Source organism: Trachypithecus francoisi, unplaced genomic scaffold, assembly GCF_009764315.1.
Source record: "Trachypithecus francoisi isolate TF-2019V2 unplaced genomic scaffold, Tfra_2.0 Lachesis_group11, whole genome shotgun sequence".
NCBI lineage: Eukaryota > Metazoa > Chordata > Mammalia > Primates > Cercopithecidae > Trachypithecus > Trachypithecus francoisi.
Window position 1 is genome coordinate 23,538,345 of NW_022681456.1, and position 21,984 is coordinate 23,560,328.

At 48.7% G+C, this 21,984-nt stretch overlaps 1 protein-coding gene across 3 annotated transcripts in view; it reads right to left on the reverse strand.

The window, feature by feature from the left end:
* The window catches only part of FAM222A (family with sequence similarity 222 member A), a 58,315-nt gene that overhangs the window by 14,774 nt on the left and 21,557 nt on the right, over positions 1-21,984 (reverse strand). For 2 of the 3 annotated variants that reach the window (XM_033220684.1, XM_033220682.1), the window contains exon 2: positions 12,151-12,278. In XM_033220684.1, coding sequence (XP_033076575.1) covers positions 12,151-12,232 — 82 coding nt within the window. In that variant the 5' untranslated portion in view covers positions 12,233-12,278. Of the gene's footprint in view, positions 1-12,150; positions 12,279-19,264; positions 20,235-21,984 lie in introns of those variants that run through there. The other variant, XM_033220683.1, reaches the window with a different exon arrangement.

The following is a 21,984-nucleotide window of genomic DNA, read 5'->3' on the forward strand; positions in this document are numbered from 1 at the left end:
CGAGGTGGCGGGCGCCTGTAGTCCCAGCTACTCGGGAGGCTGAGGCAGGAGAATGGCGTGAACCCGGGAGGCGGAGCTTGCAGTGAGCTGAGATCTGGCCAGTGCACTCCAGCTTGGGTGACAGAGCGAGACTCCGTCTCAAAAAAAAAAAACAAAAAAAACCCCCACAAAATTAGCTGGGCATGGTGGCGCATGCCTGTAATCCCAGCTACTTGGGAGGCTGAGGTAGGAAGGTTGCGGTGAGCTGAGATTGCGCCATTCACTCCAGCCTGGGCAACAACACACACTGCATCTCAAAAAAACAAAACAAAACAAAAGAATTACAGACCTAAATGAAAGAGCTAAAATGACCCTGGGATATGCAAAGCCTTCTTACCAAAAATACAAGTGACCAAAGACATCCTGACATCATCAAGATTCAAAACTTTTGTGCTTCAAAGGATACCATAAAGACAGTGCAGACAACTCCAGACTGGGAGAAAATATTTGCAGATCATGCGCCTGATATGGCACTTGTATCTAGAATATATGAAGAAGTTTTACAACTTCATAAAAAGACAAATTGCTGAATTAAAAAATGGATAGGCTAAGCGCAGTGGTTCATACCTGTAATCCCAGTGCTTTGGGAGGCTGAGGCAGGAGGGTCAATTGAGGCAGGAGTTCAAGACCAGCCTGGGTAACATAGTGAGACCCCATCCCTACTAAACATTAAAAAATTATCTGAGCATGGTGGCATGACCTTGTAGTCCCAGCTACTCAGGAAGCTGAGGTGGGAGAATCACTGGAGCCCAAGAGGTCGAGGCTGTAGCAAGCCATGACCACGCCACTGCCCACCAGTCAGGGTGACAGAGCAAGACCCTGTTTCAAAAAAAAAAGAGTCCCAAACTACTGCCTTGTGGGCCAAATCTGGCCTGCTGCCTGCTTTTGTAAATAAAGTCTTATTGGAACACAGTTACACCCCTTCATTTATGTATTTCTGTGGCTGTATTCCTGCAAGAACTGGAGTGTTAATAAATTACAAAAGAAACTGTACGGCCCACAAAGCTGAAAATATCTGCTCTTCACAGAAAATGTTTGCCAGCCTCTGCTGTCAAGGAGTACAGTTGTGTTAGTATGTTGATCTTATGTTGCTAAAGTCTTATTCTCTTGGGTTTTCTTTTTTTTTCTTTTTTTAGAGACAGGGTCTCAATATGTTGGCCACGCTGATCTCTTGAACTCCTCCTGAGTAGCTGGGACTACTGCAACTGGATTCTTGGGTTTTTCTATGCAGATAATTTTACTCCTTTCTAATCTTTATACTACCTTTTAATTTACTTGTCCTCGCTTATCTGTGCTGGCCACAGCCTCTGTGCAGTGTGTGGACAAGCAGTGATTTGGATCTTTGTCTCCCTCTGATTTTATCAAACCTCGAGTTTGTTTGTAGTGGATTGTGGTTGGACTCTGGTAAATGAAGGAGGGTGACTTCCTTCCTAGTTGGCTCGGAGCTTAGTTTTAGTTGTTAAATCCTAAACAGGGATGAGATCTATCTGGCCCGCTCCCGGCCCTTCATCTCCGAGCCTCTGTCCTCTTGCACGCTTGGTACCCGCGGCAGGGGGCGGCCCCAGACCTTCCTTCCATCCCTCAGGCTACACTCAGCAACAGCTACATAACTGAATCTGCTGTGCAGCCCTAGATTTATTTTTAATTTCATTGGAATTTTAAATTGCTTTGTTTCTTCCGTCTTTTATTAGCATGAGTGGAAGCAGTGGCACCTGCAGGAATGCTGGTGGACGGCGGTTCACTTGGGCAGTAGCTCCAGCCTGTCAGTGTCCTGAGGATCTGTAGGGTAGGGGTGGGGTGAGGGTGGGAATTGGGGAAGAGCTGCTCCCTGATCCTCTTGGATGACAAGCCCTTCAAAGCTCATCTATCATGAGCAATATGGGTGGCGGAGTTTCTTGCCCCCTTGTGGGCATGGATATTGTGGGAAAGAGGCTCCCGCCCCTGGGATGGGGGCAGGTGAGGTGTCTGGGTCAGCTGCTAGGCCCTGCAGGGTCCCCTCCTTCCATTCCTGTCTCCATATCACAGCAAAGGAAACTGAGGCACAGTCACTAACTTGTGGTCCAAGACCACACATACACACCCCCATCAGGGCATAGCCCGTATTTGACCCCTAGACAGTCCCAGAGCTTGTGCCCTAGGGGTTCACGTGGATGGGGCAGCGTGGGCACGCTACCCTCAGCCACAGAAGAGCAGCCTGGGGCACAGAGAGGCCACATCACTTACCCAAGGTCCAGCTGAGGAGGGTGGGTGCTCACGTCTGCCTCCTGGGACAGCTGCCTTGGCTCCACCCTCCTTGGGACCCTTGGACAGGGACGAGGCCCAATCCCTGAGTACCCCCATCTCGCCGCCAGCCCCCATGGTGCCTCTCTGGGGCTTCTGCACAGCCTGTATTTTTGGCAGCGTGTGACTCAAAGTTTGCATATTAACTCCATAATGGGAAAGTCAAATATTTATTAATTAGTGGGGAAGAACCTGAGCAGCTGAGATCCACAGGCTGCTGGCCCAGGGGTAGGCAGGTTCCTTTGTTTTTCTGCAGGTCCCTTTTTCCAGTCACCTAGGATAGGCCGCGACAGCCTGCCGCCCAAACTCCCGGACCCACAGCTCATTGCAACCCACCTCCTCTGGCCCATCTGACCTTGGATCCCAGATAAGTGAACTGTGGCTCTTTCTGGTTCCCTGGCCATTTCTCAGCATACAGCCAGACCTCATCACAAGCTACTCTGATCCCTGTTTTACAGGAAAAGGGAGACAGGGGTCTCAGACTGGACCACCTCATCCCCCTCAATCAAGCTTTTGACATTATCATTACAGACGGCCAGAGCTGGGTGGCTTCTTAGGTCCACCTCATCTGAGCCCTTGTTTTATAGAGGGAGAGGGCCGAACCCACTCATCCAAGATCATTTTGCCCATAGCCTGGTCGAGAACTTTCTCTCTTGGTTGAAAACACAGCATGGCCCCAGGTCTGGTCACAAAGCCCTTCCTGCCTTGGTTCTGCCCAGGGACAACAGGGACAAGAGGAGCGATCTGGGCCCTATCACCCAACAACCATGCCTAGGAGGAAAGGGCAGGAGCCTCCTTGGCTTAGCGTCCAGGCACTGATTGGCAGCAGCAGGGCACCCAATTCAATTAGCTGCTTATCTCTCTCCCTGCCTTCCTGTTTCCCGCGCTCTTCAATTACAGGCAGAGTCACTGTCTTTTCCAATAAGTGAAGAGATGTCAAAGGATCTGAATGGGCGGGGGAGGCCGGATGTCCTTGGTGATCATCCACACTCTCCTGTTCCGGTCTTGGAGCAGGAAGGAAGGGCCAGCACAGGTCATCAGGCCCAGCCCCTCCTCTAGCCATCTGGTAGCAGAGGGCAGGGAGTCTTGACAGCTGGACAGTAGCAATCAAAGGTTAAAAGGCACAGACCCTTTGAGACAGTCCAGCCTGGAATTTTTTTTTTTTGCACTGATGCACATGTACAAAGATGTTCATTACAGGAATGTTTAGAATAGTGGGAGACTAGAAACAACCTAAATGTTCATCAAGGAAGGGCTGGTTAAATGTTACCATTTTTTATTCCTGCAGTAGCTGCTAAACCTCTGAACAAAAAAGAACAGGCTGCCAATAGTAGCAGAGATCAAGTAGGGCTAAGAAGCAGAAAAAAGGGCCACACCTGCAGATTTCAAAGTCAGCAGCGAACACTTTCCAAAAGTGAGGGGCATGCTCTGAGTACCAAATCTAAACTCCTTATTTGAAGCAGTGAAAGTAGGGGTTTGTCAGCTGGTGACAGGCTCTTCCCTTAGACCTACTTGGTTTAGAAGAGAAAAATGGGTGGGGTTACAAACCATATTTGCAGGAACCTGGGGCTGAGGAAAAAGAGGATAAATAAGCACACATACGGAAGTTTTTAGTTAGCTCAAGACAGGGCCCTGGCTTTTCCCTAACCTGAAGTCCTGCAGATGGACTGGGAAAAATTCATTTCCGCCTATGTAATCTAAATCGAACCAGCATAGGGCCTAATAAAAATAATCTAAATTGAACCAGCATAGGACCTAATAAAAAATATACTAAAAAATGAGGCCGGGCGCGGTGGCTCAAGCCTGTAATCCCAGCACTTTGGGAGGCCGAGACGGGCGGATCACGAGGTCAGGAGATCGAGACCATCCTGGCTAACATGGTGAAACCCCGTCTCTACTAAAAAATACAAAAAACTAGCCGGGCGACATGGCGGGCGCCTGTAGTCCCAGCTGCTTGGGAGGCTGAGGCAGGAGAATGGCGTAAACCCAGGAGGCGGAGCTTGCAGTGAGCTGAGACCCGGCCACTGCACTCCAGCCTGGGCGGCAGAGCGAGACTCCGTCAAAAAAAAAAAAAAAAAAAAAAAAAAAAAAATGAAAGCAAGGAAAAGCATAAGTAAATTCATAGTTGGCCAAAAACACTTCTCATCAGAAGGATATAGTCACAGAAGAGATGAAGATCATAGATAAGTATTTTATCAAGAAGGAAAAAATTTAGTAAGCAGTTGTTTCTATAAAGCAGAAACACAAAGAAGATATACAAGAGCAGAAAAAAAAAAAAAACTTACTGCCCAAGTAAAGGGGGAAATAGAATGAGCACAGGGAAAAGAAAAAAAAAAAAAAAAAAAGGTGCAGAAAACATAGGGAAAAAAGTGAGCAACATAAAATGAGTCAGAAAGGTCTAATCAGAAAAAGCTACATAGGGAAGATAGGTGAAAGATAGCCAATATGTGCTTAACTGGAGTCCCCAAGGAAGGAAACTAAAATACAAGCCTCAGATCTGCATGCTGAAAGGGCACAGTATGGTGTTCCAGGGAAAATAGACTCTCTATGGTCAACTCCAAGACACATCCTCGTCAAGTAACTGGACATGAAAGATATGGAAAGATCGAAATCAAATAGATGTGGGAAAATCAATCCTCAGCTTCTCCATGGCAACATGCAATATTAGAAGACAGTAGAGGCCGGGCGCGGTGGCTCAAGCCTGTAATCCCAGCACTTTGGGAGGCCGAGGCGGGTGGATCACGAGGTCAGGAGATCGAGACCCTCCTGGCTAACACGGCAAAACCCCGTCTCTACTAAAAATACAAAAAACTAGCCGGGCGAGGTGGCGGGCGCCTGTAGTCCCAGCTACTCGGAGGCTGAGGCGGGAGAATGGCGGGAACCCGGGAGGCGAAGCTTGCAGTGAGCCGAGATCACGCCACTGCACTCCAGCCTGGGCGACAGAGCGAGACTCCTCCTCCTCCTCAAAAAAAAAAAAGACAGTAGAACAAAACCTACAAAATCCTCAAGCAAACAAAGTGAACCAGGAACTTACTTTTTTTATAACCCACTCAAGTAGACCATTCTGAATGTGCAGAAACTCCAGGAGTATTGTTCACATGAGGCCTTCTTAAGGAATATACTAGAGGACCAACTTCAGACAATGGGTGAACCAAGGCAAAAGATTTGGTAGTGAGCACTATTCTTATTACAGAAACAAATGTGGGGATTGTGGTGACATACCAGATGCTCTATTATAAGCCCTGAGAATACAGTAAGAGCATCGCTAATAACAAACGAGAAAGGAAGGAGGAAAGAAGGGGACAGGATTATAAGTAGACTGATATCCTAGTCTTTATGTCGAACTCCTGGCTTCAAGCGATCTGCCCACCTTGGCCTCCCAAAGTGCTGCGACTGCAGGTGTGAACCACTGTGCCCAGCCTGATATCCTCATCTTTAATAGCTGGAATCAAAAGATATCATTAAAACTGATGTTAGATAATAGAGGTTTGAAAATATGAAGTGAACTCTTTAAGAAAATGTTGTGGAGAGAAAAAGGAAATCTACCAATTTCATTATTTTGTTCCGCTTAGGGAAAATAATAGATACTATTCTAAATAAATAGAGAATTAAAGAATAGTTATACCACCAGAACAAAGCCACTAACCTTCCTTATGATTAGTAGGTACACAAAACAAAGCAGAGAACACAAATCACACAGTTAAAGAATTTTAGGACAATTTAAATAAAGCACAAATGACTGAACTAAGACCAGACATGTGTCATATCAATAAATGTAAATGGCCTAACTCTCCCATTAAAAGAAAAAAAGGGCATTCAGACTGGATCACAAAGCTTAATCCAACTCCATAGTATATGAGTCACATCTAAACAAAGTAATTCAGACAGGTTGAAATAAAAGGATTGGCAAAGGTTTTAAGAAAAATGTGAATTTAAAAGGCAGAGAGGCCGGGCGCGGTGGCTCAAGCCTGTAATCCCAGCACTTTGGGAGGCTGAGGCGGGCGGATCACAAAGTCAGGAGATTGAGACCATCCTGGCTAACACGGTGAAACCCCGTCTCTACTAAAAAAATACAAAAAAACTAGCCGGGCGAGGTGGCGGGTGCCTGTAATCCCAGCTACTCGTGAGGCTGAGGCAGGAGAATGGCGTGAACCCGGGAGGCGGAGCTTGCAGTGAGCTGAGATCTGGCCAGTGCACTCCAGCTTGGGTGACAGAGCGAGATTCCGTCTCAAAAAAAAAAAAAAAAACAAAAACCAACAACAACAAAAAAACAGAGATTACCATTTTAATAGATAAGATAGAATCCTGGACTTTTTGGCCTGGATTCAATTTTATCTCTTACGATATAATTCACTATGAAGATTTAAGGTTATTAATATCTATGCATTAAATAACATTACATCGCCATTCGAAAAGCCAGAGATACAGGTGCTACAAGAAGACATAGACAGGAACATGTTAGCAGTAGGTGTCTAGTTCCTTTCTCTATCCATGACAGTTAAGTAAGGATATAGAAAACCTAATAGCCTAATTAATGGGAGATAAAACTGGTATACACCAAACTGAATCCTGAAAACAAAGTGACTTTTTAAGTCCCCATAAAAAAATCCACAAAGCTTACAACAATTACCATAGGTTATATCATGAAGAAAGTTTCAAAAAATTCCTAAAAAGTAGAAATAGTAGACAAGATTCTCTGATCATAAAAACACTACCACCACCCTAGAAGTAAAACACAAGGCTGGGCACGGTGGCTCACGCCCATAATCCCAGTACTTTGGGAGGCTGAGATGGGTGAATCACCTGAGGCCAGGAGTTCGAGACCAGAATGACCAACATGGAGAAACCCCATCTCTACTAAAAACACAAAATTAGCCGGGCATCGTGGCGGGCACCTGTAATCCCAGCTACTCGGGAGGCTGAGGCAGGAGAACCACTTGAACCCAGGAGGCGGAGGTTGCAGTGAGCCGAGATCATGCCATTGCACTCCAGCCTGGGCAACAAGAGCGAAACTCCATCTCAAACAAACAAACACACAAAACACCTACTATTTGAGTAGATGTGTGGGACTCAAATGTCTTACATTAAAATTTAAAATATCTAGAAGATAATGAAAATACTACATACGGTTCAGTGCTCAGAGCCTTGTAGCCTGAATTTTTCCTTTTTTTTAAAAAATTAATGTAAAAATGTAACTCTCTAAGGGAAAAAAACTAAAAGCCGAAAGAAGGTTTTAATAAAGATAAAAGCATAAATTAATGAGTTAGAAACCAGAAAAGGATAATTACTAATAAATAAATCCTAAAGATGAATCTTTGGGGAAAGAGGATAGTATCATTAGCTAACTAACCTAATGAAGAAAAACAGGAAAAAGAGCACAAAATATACAATATAAGAAATAAGAGTGAACTCATCACTTAAGAGTTTTAAAAATTATTTAGTTCAAACTAACACAAGTCAATCTGAAGACCTGGATAAAATGGATACTTTTCTAGAGAAACATAATTTACTAAAGTCATTCAAAAAGCAGTAGAACAATCAAACTAATTATTAGTGAAGAAATAGCATTATCAAAGAGCTACCCACTCACCCCAAATAACTGCACTAGTCCAAACAGGTTCATGGAGGATCAACCAAACTGTTAAGAACAGATAATTCCATGTATATTTAAACTGTTCAAAGCAAAGAGAAAGAAGGAAAGCCTCTATTTTCTTCATGATGTGAGTGTAACATGGGAAAACCCAAACAAAATTGTTCCAAAAAAAGAAAACCAAAGAACAATCTCTTTGACAAGACTGAGGCAAAAATCCTAAATAACAAATCCAATCCAGCAGTATATTATAAATATTTACCATGACCAACTGGGGTTTAATTTGGAATGCAAGGATAGTTCAATATTAAGAAATCTATTATTCATATTAATTCACAAATGGGAAAATATGTGATCATAAACACTGAAAAGTCTTTTGGCAAAGTTCACCTTCCATTCTGGATTTTTAAAATCCTCAACAAAACAGGAATAGATGGAGACTTATTTAACCTGATAAACTATCTGCCCCAAAGCCAGAATTTGCTTAATGGCGAAATCTAGAAGCTACAAAGCAAGAATGTCTATTATCACCACTATTATTGTTTCATTGTTCCAGAAATAGTAGCGAACTATTAAATAAAATAAAGAAATTAAGGTATAAAACAAAACGGGGTAAATTTATCATTTGTAAATCATATGATAGAATAACTGGAAAACCCAAGCACCTAAATTGAAAAACTGTTAGGAACAATAAAAGAATTCAGTAAGGTGGCAGAACTTAACAGCCTTCATATAAGCAACCTTCATTTGTGGAAGACAAGACTAGCTAAAAAAGCTAAACTATCCAGAAGTAAACTTAACCAAACAATGTGCAAGATTGACTAGGCAAATGTTAAAACATTCCTGAGAGACATGAAAGAGAAGTGTATCATGTTTTGGTGGGAAAGGCAGCATCATAAAAGTGTCATTTCTTCCTAAATTCATCCGTAAATGTAATGCAATCCCAGTAGAAACACAAATAAGATTTTTGCTTTGACCTAGATAAATTGATTCTATAGTTCAGACAGGAAAATAATAAAAGAGCCAAGGAAATTTGGGTAGAGGGTGAGAACAAGGAGCAACAACCTCTACCAAATACTAAAATGTACTACATGGCTGGGCATGGTGGCTCATGACTGTAATCCCACCACTTTGGGAGGCTAAGGTGGGCGGATCACCTGAAGTCAGGAGTTCAAGGCCAGCCTGGCCAACATGGTGAAACCCTGTCTCCACTAAAAAATACAAAAATTAGCCAAGTGTGGTGGTGCATGCCTGTAATCCCAGCTATTCAGGAGGCTGAGGCAGGAGAATCACTTGAACCTGGGAGGCGGAGGCTGCAGTGAGCCAAGATTGTGCCACTGCACTCCAGTCTGGGAAACAGCGAGACTCTGTCTCAAAAAAAAAAAAAAAAATTACAGGTTGAGCACCCCAAATCTAAAGTCCAAAGTGCTCCCAAATCTGCAACTTTTTGACTGCTGACATGGCATTCAAAGGAAATGCTCATTGGAGCATTTCGGATGCTCAACTGGTATAATGCAGATTTTCCAAAATTCAAAACACTTTGGTCTCAAGCATTTCCGATAAGGGCTACTCAACCTGGATATACACATGCTGCAACACAGATGAACTTATGTTATTCTAAGTGAAAGAAGCCAGTCACTAGTCCAGAATAGGGAAATTGTAGAGAAAGGGGAGGGGGTTGGTGGGGAGAGATGAAGTGACTACTGATGGGTGTCGGTTTTCTTCTCGAGGTGATGAAAATATTCTAAAATTGACTGTGGTGATGGCTGCATAACGCTGTGAACATACTAAAAATCACTGAATCGTACACTCCAAATTGGTGAATAGTATATGAATTATATTTCAATAAGGCTTTTTAAAACAACATAATAATTAAAAGAGTATTGCACTGATACATGAATGTATTTGGATTCATACCTCACACTTTGTACCCAATAAAATATAGGTCATACAGAGATCATACCTTTTTTTTTTTTTTTTTGAGACCGAGTCTCACTCTGTCACCGAGGTTGGAGTGCAGTGGCACTATCTTGGCTTACTGCAACCTCTGCCTCCTGGATTCAAGCGATACTCCTGTCTCAGCCTCCTGAGTATCTGGGATTACAGGCGTGTGCCACCATGCCTGGCTAATTTTTGTATTTTTAGTAGAGATGGGGTTTCACTATGTTGGCCAGGCTGGTCTCAAACTCCTGACCTCAGGTGATCCGCCTGCCTTGGCCTCCCAAAGTTCTAGGATTACAGGTATAAGCCACCACCCCAGTCCTCATACATTTCTTAAAAACCATCAAAGATCTATAAGAAACCTGGGGGAATTAAAAAATAATAATCTCAGCCTGAGGAAGGACTTTCTAAGTATGATCCAAATTTTGCTTTCTAAGTAAAATCCAAAGGCCATAAAAGGATAAATCTCACTTCCCCAACAAAATTTCTCCATGGCAGAATCAAAACCAATTTGGGGAAAACATCTTCAACTCATAGCACAGACAGAGGTATGATTCCATCACATGCAAATATACAAATAGCTCCTACAAATCAATAAGGACAAAAACCATCTCCCCACCCACCCACCCCCCCAAAAAAAAGGAGCCAGGGAGATAAGTAGATGAGTCAAAGGAAAAACAAATGGCATAGACACAAAAAGATACTCAACCTCATTCATATAAAACTAAGTTAAAACTACACTGTAGCCAGGTGCAGTGGCTCACGCTTGTAATCCCAGCTGATCAGGAAGCAGAGGCTGGAGGATGGCGTGAGGCCAGGAGTTTGAGATTAGCCTGGGCAACACAGCTAGACTTTGTCTCCCTAAACAAAACAAAACAAAATAAAACCCACACTGTAATCCTATTTTCACTGCTCAGGTGAGCAAAACCTAAAAGTGTGATATGATGCTGTGATGGTGAGGGGTGAGGAACAGACACTCACACCACAATGTGAGGTGTCCACAGATACACCACCTAAAGATGTCCATCAGACCACAGCTATCAAAATGCCTTTGACCTGGTATTTCCACTTCCAGAAATGTACCCTGCAGTTTTATCCACATCCTCGTGACACATCCAGGGTTTACCGCTGCACTGCTTTTAACAGCAACAGGTCAGTTACAGTCTAAATAGAGGACTGGCCAAATAAATTATGGGCCACCCCTGCTAGAGAAACCATGTGGCGAAAGAATGAGGAAGCTCTTTAGAAACTGACATACAGAATAGATGACAAAGGGAAACAGTGAGGTGCAGGATGGTGTGTAAAATATGCGTCTCCACACGTATTTGCTGGGACACACATAAAACATCTAGAAGGACACCCAGGAAGCTGACGACATGAACTCCCTCTGCGAGGGAAGCGGGTGGCTGGCCCAGAGGGAGGCTTTTGTCTATATACCCCTTCCTTCCTCCGAGTGTTAGATAACATGAATGTGTTCCCTTGTCTAAAGATAAATATTTAAAAGAAAAAATATTTTCACATCATAAGCATCATGCTAAACGGCAACAGATCCTGGGCTATAGGACAGAAGCAATAGGGAGGGGTGGGGACTGTGGTGACCTGGAGACAGACATCCCTTTAAAAGAGGCAGTCATTCAGCTCTAGTCGTAGCTGCAGTACAGGCACACAGGCCTATGTTACCAGAGCCTCTGTTTTTGTATTTTTCAAGAGATACTAGAAATCCAGATTTTAATGCAAATCTCCATTTCTAAGTACTTCATTAAAAAAGAAATTATGATAGCTAAAAATAACCAAATCAGAGTGTTTGGGATCCTGGTCCTAGATAGTGAGAACAGACCCCTGGTCACCAGGTCCAGCTCCCAGTGACAAAGCAACGCCAGAGAGGGAAGGAAACGCCCAAGACCACACAGCTCATGGGCCTCAAGCGGGAACCCCATTCTGTATTTTTTGTTTCCACGTCATCCTACTTTAATGGTGGTAAGGGAGACAGACACGGCAAGATAATGGTGGTGAAGTTGCACAGGCCGGGTTGGGGCATGGTGATGGTGGTGGTCAGAAGAGGCTGCTGGGAAGGAGGTCAAGCCAGAGTTGAGAGTCTTGCTCCACAGGAGCTGGCCAAAGGAGTGGGTGTCATTTTGGAGAGCGAGACCAGGAAGGCAGCACAGCCGGGGCCAAGGCCTGGGGGCCTAAGAGAGCATACCGACTTTCCGACAGGACCATGGTGGGTGAACGTCCTGGGGGGTAAATGGGTTCTCTGCCCGCGACCTGCCCTGCAAAGGCTGGGGAGGCATCCTACTCACACTTGCGCAGCTCCAGGCTCTTGCTCGGGCGGGCCAGGTGTTGGCCCGGGGGGTTCTGGGTCCTCTGCAGACAGGCCAGCATGGCTGAGCTGGGGGTCCCCAGTGGGGCACGCTCTGCGGCAGGGTCCCTGCAGGAGGAAGATGGGGTGCTGTCACTTGGGGGCTGCTCCATGTTCGCCTCCCCCCATTCCCGGCTGGGAGTCTCCCTGCAACCCTGAAGAACATCAGAGACTCTCAAAGCAGACACCCTTTTCCCTTATTTGACCAATGACAGGGCCAAGGCCTGAGGCATCAAGAGGCCCATCTGTGGCCTCACGGGAAGGGACAGAATCCAGGGCTCTTGAGTGGGGGGCTGGACTGATGGATCAGACATGCCCTGGCCCTGCTGGCATATGGGTCACCTGCTCTGGGGCCTGCCTTGATGCCCCCAACTGGGTCAGATCCTCACTCCCTCCATGCCCCGCAGTAGGCTCCCCTTCCGGCTGGTGGTGGCCCCCTGTAAGCAAAGCAGCCTGAAGACCCCACCTGGTCATCCTGGGCGTCTACACAGAGGGGTGCTCGGGAAATGCCAGTGGGTACGGGGGTGTCCCAGGTTACTGCAGTACTGGTCTGTCTCCCGCCCAGGGTATCCTCACAGCCGCCTGGAGGGGAGATGTCAGGATGGCATCACTGGGAGAACGAGGGCCTCTCGAACCTTGATCCACACTGCACCCTGAGCCCAGCCCCCATGGGCCACCAAGGCTGCTCTGACCCGAGATCCCTGTCGCTGCCTAAGTTCCTTACCCTGAATGGGAAGGGCAGAGGCCTGTGCCCCTCAGGGCAGCAGCTCAGATGTGGCTGCACACAGGCCCGTGTGGTACCTCCCCCCACAGCCAGAGCCTGACATTCACATGGACACTCGCCTTCAGCTTTCCCAAACCCACTCTCCTGCAGAGAACGTTTCAGGACGCCCAGGCACATTCCTGAGAGCCCGAAGCCCCTGAGCAGCAGGGTCAGAGTGGGTCTGCCTGTGAGGCCCCCATGGGAGCGTGGTGGTGAGAGCTTACCTAGAGGTCCCTTCCTCCCTTCTTGCTAAGGAGAAGGCAGGTCTCAGGGTGAGCGCACCTTGGACACCCCTGATGTCCATCCACTCAGGCACCCTGTCCCCGCCACCTGACCCCCCCCACCCCCAGTCCTGAGCAGCCAAGCTAGGTCACCTCAATCTTCATGTTGGTTTTAAAAAAGAAGAAAGCAGAGTGGGTGTGTGCTGAAGGGGAAGAAAGGGAAGTTATTTAATACTGAACAGGTGTCTGGAGTCCTAAATTCTGCCGCTTTCTTCTAATAATGAAGTATTCATGAGGAAAAGCCTTTTTTCACTACTTTCTTAAGATACTAATTTCACAACAAGCTCCTTGTTACGGTGCAATTATTCCAATCTTGTATTTCCCGGAGACGGCTGCAGCCTCCCGTCTGTCCTGGCCTCTCGGTAAATGAAAGACAATCGCGTAACCACCTTTCATTATGCCCTATTTTACTTTCAGCAAAGGTACCCTGAAAGAAATGATTTCCTCTGAAAGGGACTTTTATTCAGTTTCAAAACCAATTTTCTCCTATTACTGTCTCAAAAAAAAAAAAAAAAAAGCGAGAGACAGAGAGAAAGTGGGGGACAGAGGGGAGGGGAGGTGATTCTCACCACCCCCTCCCCAATCGCCAGCCTTAACACAGAGATGCAATAAAAGCTGCAGTATCCACTTCCCGGCTTTGATTTCTGGTAATTTTAAAATAGGCCATTACAATCAGGCAGAAATTATACAGTTTAAAAAGGGAATGAAGTGGGGCTTATTGCAGGGATGAAAGTCCTTGACTGCAGGAAGGCAGTGCTGCTTCTCTCCTCGGGGATGTGGGATGTGAGCAGGTGGCAGGAGCAGGCCTGACTCAGGCCCGCCATCACCACAGCCTTGGACACCAGCCCTGGAGGACACGCTGTGCATGTGGACAGGGAGGGCTGGGTGTGCACACACACCCTGGTACACACTCACCTATGTACATATGCGTTTGCTGCATGGCATGTTCCTCTGCACTTATAGGCACCCTCTCATGCACACACAGGTGGTCTATGGGGACTCACAATTGTGTGCAACCTGGAAGGTAAGAGGCCTGTGACAGCCTCCCTCACCCTTGCCCAGCCTCTTTCTGTGGCTCCTGCTCCAGTGCAGAGTCTATCTCTCGCCGCTGACATATGGGTTGGAGGAAAGGAGGGAGATCCGGAGAAAGCCAGTCCAAGACCTCTCCCTCCACAGATGGGAAACTCAAGCCACAGGGGGCAGTGGCCTGCTAGGGCTGCCAGGCAGGGAGTGGCTGGGTGCACTTACCCCCTCACCACTAAGCTTGGCTGCACCCAGGCCAGTAAGGAGTGAGATCAGAGGCTGGTGCCCTGTGGAAACCTGGGTTGGAAGCCTGGAACCTCCCTGACTCCCAGCACATGCTGTGTGACCCTCGCTGGGCTAATGACCCTCTCTGGCCTGTAACAGTGGCTCTATGATCCCCAGGGGTACTCCCAGGTCACTTTCTTCCAGAGTCCTGGCCATGCCCAGTCCTATCTCCAGCCTTTTACCGGGTGCCAGGGGTCCAGAAGTCCAGCCGTTCTCTGTGAGCCCCAGTGCCCCTTGGGCCATACATTCCACATGCTTTGCAGGTGAAAAAGGGTGGGCTGGGGGCTACAATTATTGGGGGAGGGGCAGGTCACCTATTCCAGAGCCTCCTGGGACCCCATCAGCTCCCTTCCCAGGGGGGCTTTGGTTGTCAGGTGCTCTTATGGTGGATGCCAGGCAGTTCTGGAGCTGAGAGAGGTCACCCGACCGAGCTCAGGGCGCGGGGGTTTCCAGGGTGCAATGGTGTCCAAGTGTAGGCCTCAGCTTTGGCTCAGCTTCGCCAGGCAGTTGCCTGCATCCTCCCATTCCTTGCTTCTGGAGGGCTACAGGCAGCCTGAGAGATGCTCTTCACTTGAAGAAGAGGGACTTTTTTCTCTCTGCACCCCCAGTTCCCCCAACTCACTGCCCATTCTTCCAGGAACCCTGTGTCCTGCCACTGGGGGCACGTGGCAGGGTAGTGGGGTGTCCTAGAAGGGAAGTGGAGAGGGGATCACCACCTCCAACTCCTATATCACTCCTATCATCTGCAACCAAGACAGTCAAATCCCTCTCCTTGGCTTTAAAACCTCTCTGGCTCTGGCGTGGAGCCCAGACCTCTTTGCCCACCACACCTCATCTCTCTAACGGCTCCCCCTGGCCCTCCTTCCAGCCAGGCTGCCTCACACCTCCAGACCTCTGTCCCTGCTGGTTCTCCTGCCTATGGCACCATGACCCTGATCCATTCGAACTCAGATCTGTCTTCAGACCCTGGCTCAGCCGTCCCTTCCTCTAGATATCCAGCATTTCTGCTCTAATCATACCGAGGTGTAACTGCCAACTTTCACATCTCTCTCCCTCCAGTGGACTGTGTTTCTTAGGGGTAGGGACCGTGTGTTATCTGTCTCTCTCTCCCCAGTGCCTGGCAAGAGTAATTATTTAATAAATAGGTGTTGAATGAATGGCTGAATCAATGAATTAGTTATTGTCCAATAAAGTGACCTAGGCCTAGAGAAGCCAAGTGTCCCAAACAAGGTCACACAGCAAGGCAGGGACAGGACTGGGGCATATGCCTAAGACACTCATGTTCTTTCTGGGACCCTACCTTGCCCCCTCCCTGCCTGGCATCATCCCATCTGCAGGAGGCCAGCCTCTCAGAGCCCCCACCTGGACTCATTACCCCCCTGGCCAAGCACCATCCAGGGAGTGCTGTTCATTTTGAAACCCTATCTGCAAATCAGACTGTTTATAAGCTCAAGGTCTTTTGTGACTTTAATAAAAAAAGAGGGGGGCAGGGAGGGGAAAATGTTGCATGCCTCAATGATTAGAATGCTTGGCACCTTCCCTGACATGGGGGCTGATAAGACGCCTTATCTCGGAGACACCCGAGGAAAAGGTCCCCTCCACCAGATAACGCCCCCAGCTGTCGATGTGTCCTTTCATAGCTGAGGATTTAGATAAAGGGAATGTGACAGGGGAGGGGAAAGGAAGGAAGGAACTTTCCAGGTCCGAGGAGGAATTGAGTCTGTGATGCTCGCCTTAGCAGAACAATGAATGGGAGAAGGCTGTCTCTATTTTTATGGAAAGAATAGGGAACTGGGGCCTTGGGCCCTGCCTGCCTTTTGTCATCTTGCCCTAGCCTGTCTGGCTGCTGGGGGCATCAGGGAGCCCACGGGTCAGTGGGAGGGGAAGCTCTGAAACAGCAACATGCAATTTGGGCTCTTAACAGTGGTCAGCATGTATTGACTGACCTCTGTGCCAAGCCCATGCACCTCCTCCTTGTGGCCTCTGTGGCCCCATTTCACAGCTTAGGAAATGGCCAGAGAGAGGGGAAGCAATCTGTGCAAGGTCACACAGCTTTTAGATAGCAGAGCCCAAGGATGCCAATGCCAGTAGACCCTCAGCCCCACACTATCCAGCAGTTCCATCGTGGTTGGGCGCCCGTCAGCCCTCAGCTCCCAGTCAGCTGGGCAAGGAGAGATGGAAGCAAGGGTCTACTTCTCCCCAGGACCCAAATCCATTTTGATTTTACTGTGGGAGGGGCTGGGATCACAGAAGCAAGGGGTGAGAGGAGGGGAAGGGCTCCCAGAGTCCACTTATTCATCTCATAAACATTCAAGGAGCGCAACTCATGAGGCCGGCATTGGGCAGAACAACAATGAGATGAGTAACGCCCAGGCCTTGCTTCTTACCCACTCATTCATTCATTTAGGCAGCAAACACTTCCCAAACATCTTTTGGGTGCCAGCCCTGTGCCATGTACTGGGAGGACGGAAATTACTCAGTGTCCTGCCAGAAAGGAACATCTAGCCAGAACTGACCTCCCACTAAAATGAATGATCTTGACCTCTCTCTGCCTCCAGCATTTTCCTGATGTGGCAAGCATCTGGAAGTTTCCCTCATGTGTCCGCAGGTCAGCAGTCTGCCCCTTGCCAGGCTGGGCTGATCCCAAGGCAGAATAGGAGGACACACCTGGCTTCACAGCAGGGCCCTGAGGCTGTGACCCCGGGAAAGCCATGGGCTGCGCCCCTCTGAGCCCCCATCTTCTCCTCCACCTCCAATCCCTAGAGCTACCTACCTGGCTTCTGTGGCTCCCTTCAAGGCCAAAGCCTAGCTGTGACCTGGAGGGGAAGGTCATGCCAGGACCTTCCTGGTGTCCAACAGGACTAGTTCAGAGAAGAGAGCTGGCCCTAGAGGCCTCTGGGTTGTACCTGCCAGGCAGGGGCACAGTGAGAACTGGGGTTCTCACTGGCTGGGTGACCTGGAGAAGTCACAGCACCTCTCTGAGTCTGCTTCCCAAATGAACCTTTATGGGGAGTGGATCAGCTGATAGTACGAGGGCCATCTAGCTTGGACATAAGAGGATGCGACCATTTATTTTTCAAACTTAATCCAGCTGTGTGCAAGGTGTGGGGTGGTCCCTGACCTGTGGGCACACAAAGGGGCTCTAGATGTAGCCCTTGTCTTTGAGGGACTTAGAATCTCAAGCAGGGACAAGATAGGAAGCTGGCAAAACTCAGCAGTTCATGCAAGGAGTAGAGTAGATGGTTCAGACTCTGAATTTCCTTTCAGAAAGTGAATGAGATGCCGGCCACTCCTCAGGACCTTGCAGCCTTCCTGGGGGTGGTGGCAGGATAGGTGGGTGGTGAGGAAGCCCTCTCAGAGTTCTCACCTCCATCCCTTTGGCTGTAATTCAAGTCTCTTCACACTGCCTGGCCACACAGCCTGCCCCAAAGGCAGACAGGAGCCTGAAGTGGTGGTGGGACGCCCAGGGCCCGGGGAAGAGAATGAATGCTGGATTGGGAATACTGGGGTCAGACCCTGGCGATGTGGCCCTAAATGGGTCACTTCTCTGTGTGGGTCCCCAGCACTACGAGCTGAGCAAGAAGAAAGCCCCAGAAAGTCCAGTCCTCTCTAAATAGCGAGGGGCAGTAAACCTGCTTCTGGCCAGAAGAGTGGAGGGACCCTTGCCCAGCCCAGGAATGTCCTCAGGAATCCAGGTGCAAGCTTCCCCCAACTCCCTGTGGGGATCCCACCATAGGAAGATCCACTGTCTGTCTCTTTCCTCTCCTCTGTCTACATCCCTGTCCCTAGCTCCATCTGCCTCCTGTCCTGATGCTTCCCTTCTCCTTCCTGCTTTCTTTCTCCCTTCCTGACCCCTCTCTCCCTTGCTCCTTCCTCTCTCTCCCACCCCACTTGTCTCAGCAAGGCAGCCAGAGTGGAAGCCCATCCCCACCTCCCTCCTGCCGCTCCCTCCCCCACCTCTGTTCTGAGCCGGAGGCCTTCCAAGGGACCCTGTTAATAATTAAATGTTAATCTAAAAAGCAATTTGAGCTGCGGCTAGGCAGATCTGGTTAGAGATTACATTAGCATGGAGGAGGCGAGGGTAATTTTCTTTAACCCCTCTCCTGATCTCTCAAGCCGGGGATTCTTCAAGTCACACCGGCACTGCTGATTAAACTGGCACAGGGCTTGGCTGTGGATAAGGGGCCTGTGAAAAGTGATTATTTCCCACTGCCATTTGGGCCTCAGCACCAGAAGGGGATTTTTACTTTTTTTTTTTTTTTTAAGGTTGGGGGTTGGGGAAGGACTGTCCCCTTGAATAGGAGGCCTCATCTTCTGCCAGGATTACCACTGTATCCACCCCCACCCCAGAAGGCCAGGGGCTCTCTAAAATGCTGCGAATCTGGTCACAGAGCATACCTGGCTCTTTGGTTCCCAGGACAAAGATGCCAATCCCCTGCCTGGCTCCAACACCCCTCCATTGTGCCTGGTTCTGGGCTGGGCACTGGAGCCAGAGATGCTGGTAGTTCTGAGCCAAAGGGGAGACCAAAAAGTAAAGTGACAAGCACCAGTTTTGGCTGGCAGCCAGAATCCTGAGGTGGGCTTCCCTCTGCACAAGCCTCTCACCGGCACGCTTGCAGGCTTTTGCCCATGCAATCCCAAGAGCCAGAAAGGGCTTTTGAGCAGTTCTTCCTGGCTCTCTACCCCTTAAAACTCTACTCGACCTTCAATTGGAATCCGGGTTCCTGAGGGCTTCTCGAAGACATACAAAGTGCATAATGTTTGATGAATCATCAAATGACTGGAGTCCCATGTGGCTCTCCTTGATCCTTCCTCTATGGGTTCAAGGTGCTATAGCTGAGCACAGGGGTCCTCAGGAAAATGTCTCCTGAACAAAGGATGGGCAAGAGGCTGTCCTGGGGAGTTGGGAGAGGGCGGGCCTCAGGAAGTGTCCTACTGGGACACAGGGCTGGGGTCTGGGGGTGGGTGGCCATTCTTGGGCCTGTCAGCACCACGGCCAGCTCCCGGCGCAGGAGCCCTGGAGAAAGGGGTGGGGCACAGCCTGAGAGCATAGTGATGTCAGTCGCCATGGGAACTGACAACTGTGATGTGCCTCCGTCAGCATTCCAACCACTGGGGATGGCATGACAGATTAAGCACCAACTATGTGCCAGGCCAGGCCCTGTGCTAGATGCTGGGGCAGTGACAGACCCTGAGTGGATGGGAGGCATCAGAGGGGTAATCACAAGGCAGGGAGACAAGCGGTGGCCATGATGGGGTCACCCTACCTGGCCTGGTGGTGGGGGGGTCAAGATGGAAGGACACACCAGCTGCCTCAGACAGTGTCTGTCCCCGACTTCACATCCGGATGTCTGAGCTTTATACCTTAACTCTGTGAGCTTGGGCAAATCCCTCCCTCCTCTCTGAGCCTCAGTTTCCACATCTGCAAAAGGAGTTAATTCCTTACAACAAAGTGCCAGGGTCCTTGTGGTAGCTGCCTAAGTGGTACCCGTTGTTAGCACTGTTTACAGTTGTTATCAACAGGTAAGTAGGAAAAAGCCAACGAAAGGGGAGGATCCCACAGAAGAGACTGCACAGGCCACCACATGGAGACTTGAGAGAGGAGCAAACAAAGAACATAAAGGAGCTCCAGGCTGCTGGAGAGCAAACCCTCCTGGTGAGTCACTGAGAGCACCTCATCTATGCAGGGCCAGGCAGGGACCCCCCACCAACCTCACGGCAGGGAGATCTGTTTCCTCTGCACTAGTGCTGGTTCAGGACAGGGACTCAGAGAAGGTGCTGGGAGGAGGGGCAGTCATTGCCACTGGCAACAGGCCTGGCTGGCCCTCTCCCAGAGCCACAGACCTCTGAGGAGCAGTTTTACTCTTTCCGGAGAGCCAGAGATCCCAAGGTGCAAAGTTTGGGGCAGGGGCAGGCTGAGCCTCTGTTCTCCCAGTTCCAGCCTTGGCTCTTTAATTAAAATTGTCAGTCAAGTAAGACTCCATCGTCACCTTCCAGCAAAGAGGGAGTGGGGAGATCTGAGAATCGATACTGAACAGCTTCAGTACTACGATGCCATAATGGGGCTGGGAGCTCAGCCGAAAGCCCCCCACCCAGTTTTTTTTTTTAGAGGTGGTCCTAGAATCTCTCTGGAGAAACAACATGGAAATGGAGACCAAAAGAGGGAAGGAGGGATGCCACCAGATGACACTGGGATCCCGGAAAATGGAACACTGTGTGCAACGGGCAAAGGACCCACAGTGGAGATGGGAGGGAACCGGTATCTCCAACCTTCCTCCTACCTATTCCCCTAGTCCCTGCACCCACAGTTCAGGGTTAAAGCAGGCAACAGGGAAGGAGAAAAATCTAATAGTAAGAGCAATAATAAGAACTAGCTTTTATTTTTAGTGTTCTCCACGGGCTCAGTACTTTACAGACATCACCTCACGTAACCTACGCCACAACCGGGAGAAAGACATGATTGGCGTTGTACCCACAAGGAAACAGGGAAAGGAGCTGTCCAGGGCCATGGGGCTGGTTGGTTGGTGGAGCAGGCAAGAAAGTCCCATGGAAGAGGTAGGCCTGGGCCAGACGGGGTTGAGGATTCAGGTTGCAAGGGACAGGGAGGAAGAAGACTGGGCCCGTGTGCAAGAATGGCCCAAGAGTGTTTAAAAGATGAGAGTGGCCCAGGTCAGGGGAGGAGAGTGGACAAAAGTGACAGACAGGGGCTGGCCTTAGCTTTTAGTCCAATGCTAAGATTAGCAGATGCTTCTGGGGGTCAGGCTGGGGCAGAAATGAACGGAGCCTTCGAGGCAGGGGTTAGGAAACAGGACAGGACACTCGGCCCAAATGACAGCACCATCACTCCACATCCCAGAGTTCATGAGCTCTCTCAATATTTGTTTTATTTAAATCTCCAAGAGTCAAACGCCACTCACCACCTATATGTGGACTAGTCTCCAGCTTTCCACCTCTTCTGTGAGTGAGGGTAGAGGGGCGTCATGTCTCTAACTCCTCCTGTGGTCAGGGAGCTCCCTCCATGTCATCTGGCCACAGGCACTCTGATTTAGAAAGTGCTGGAGCCAGACCGCCTGGGTTCAACCCCCTCCCCCGTCACAGCCTAGCGGCTGATGGTTAACTCTGGGGAATTTTTTCTTCTTTGTGCTTCTCTGTATTTCTAATTTTTCCACAATGAACAAGCGTCACTTTTTTTCTTTTCTTTTTTTTAAAAGAACTTTTCAAAAGGGATTTCAACCTCTGACCACCTGGAGACAGGAGACCGGCGCTCATTGTAAATGCACTGACATGACAGGGAACAGCTGCTGGGGAGGTGGTGACGGGTCGGGGGAGAGACAGGAAGCCCCAGCGGCTTGGAAATCCAGGAGTCACAGGAAGCAGTGAGCTTTCTGCGGAGCCAGATCCGGTGAAGCCAATTCACCAGCAG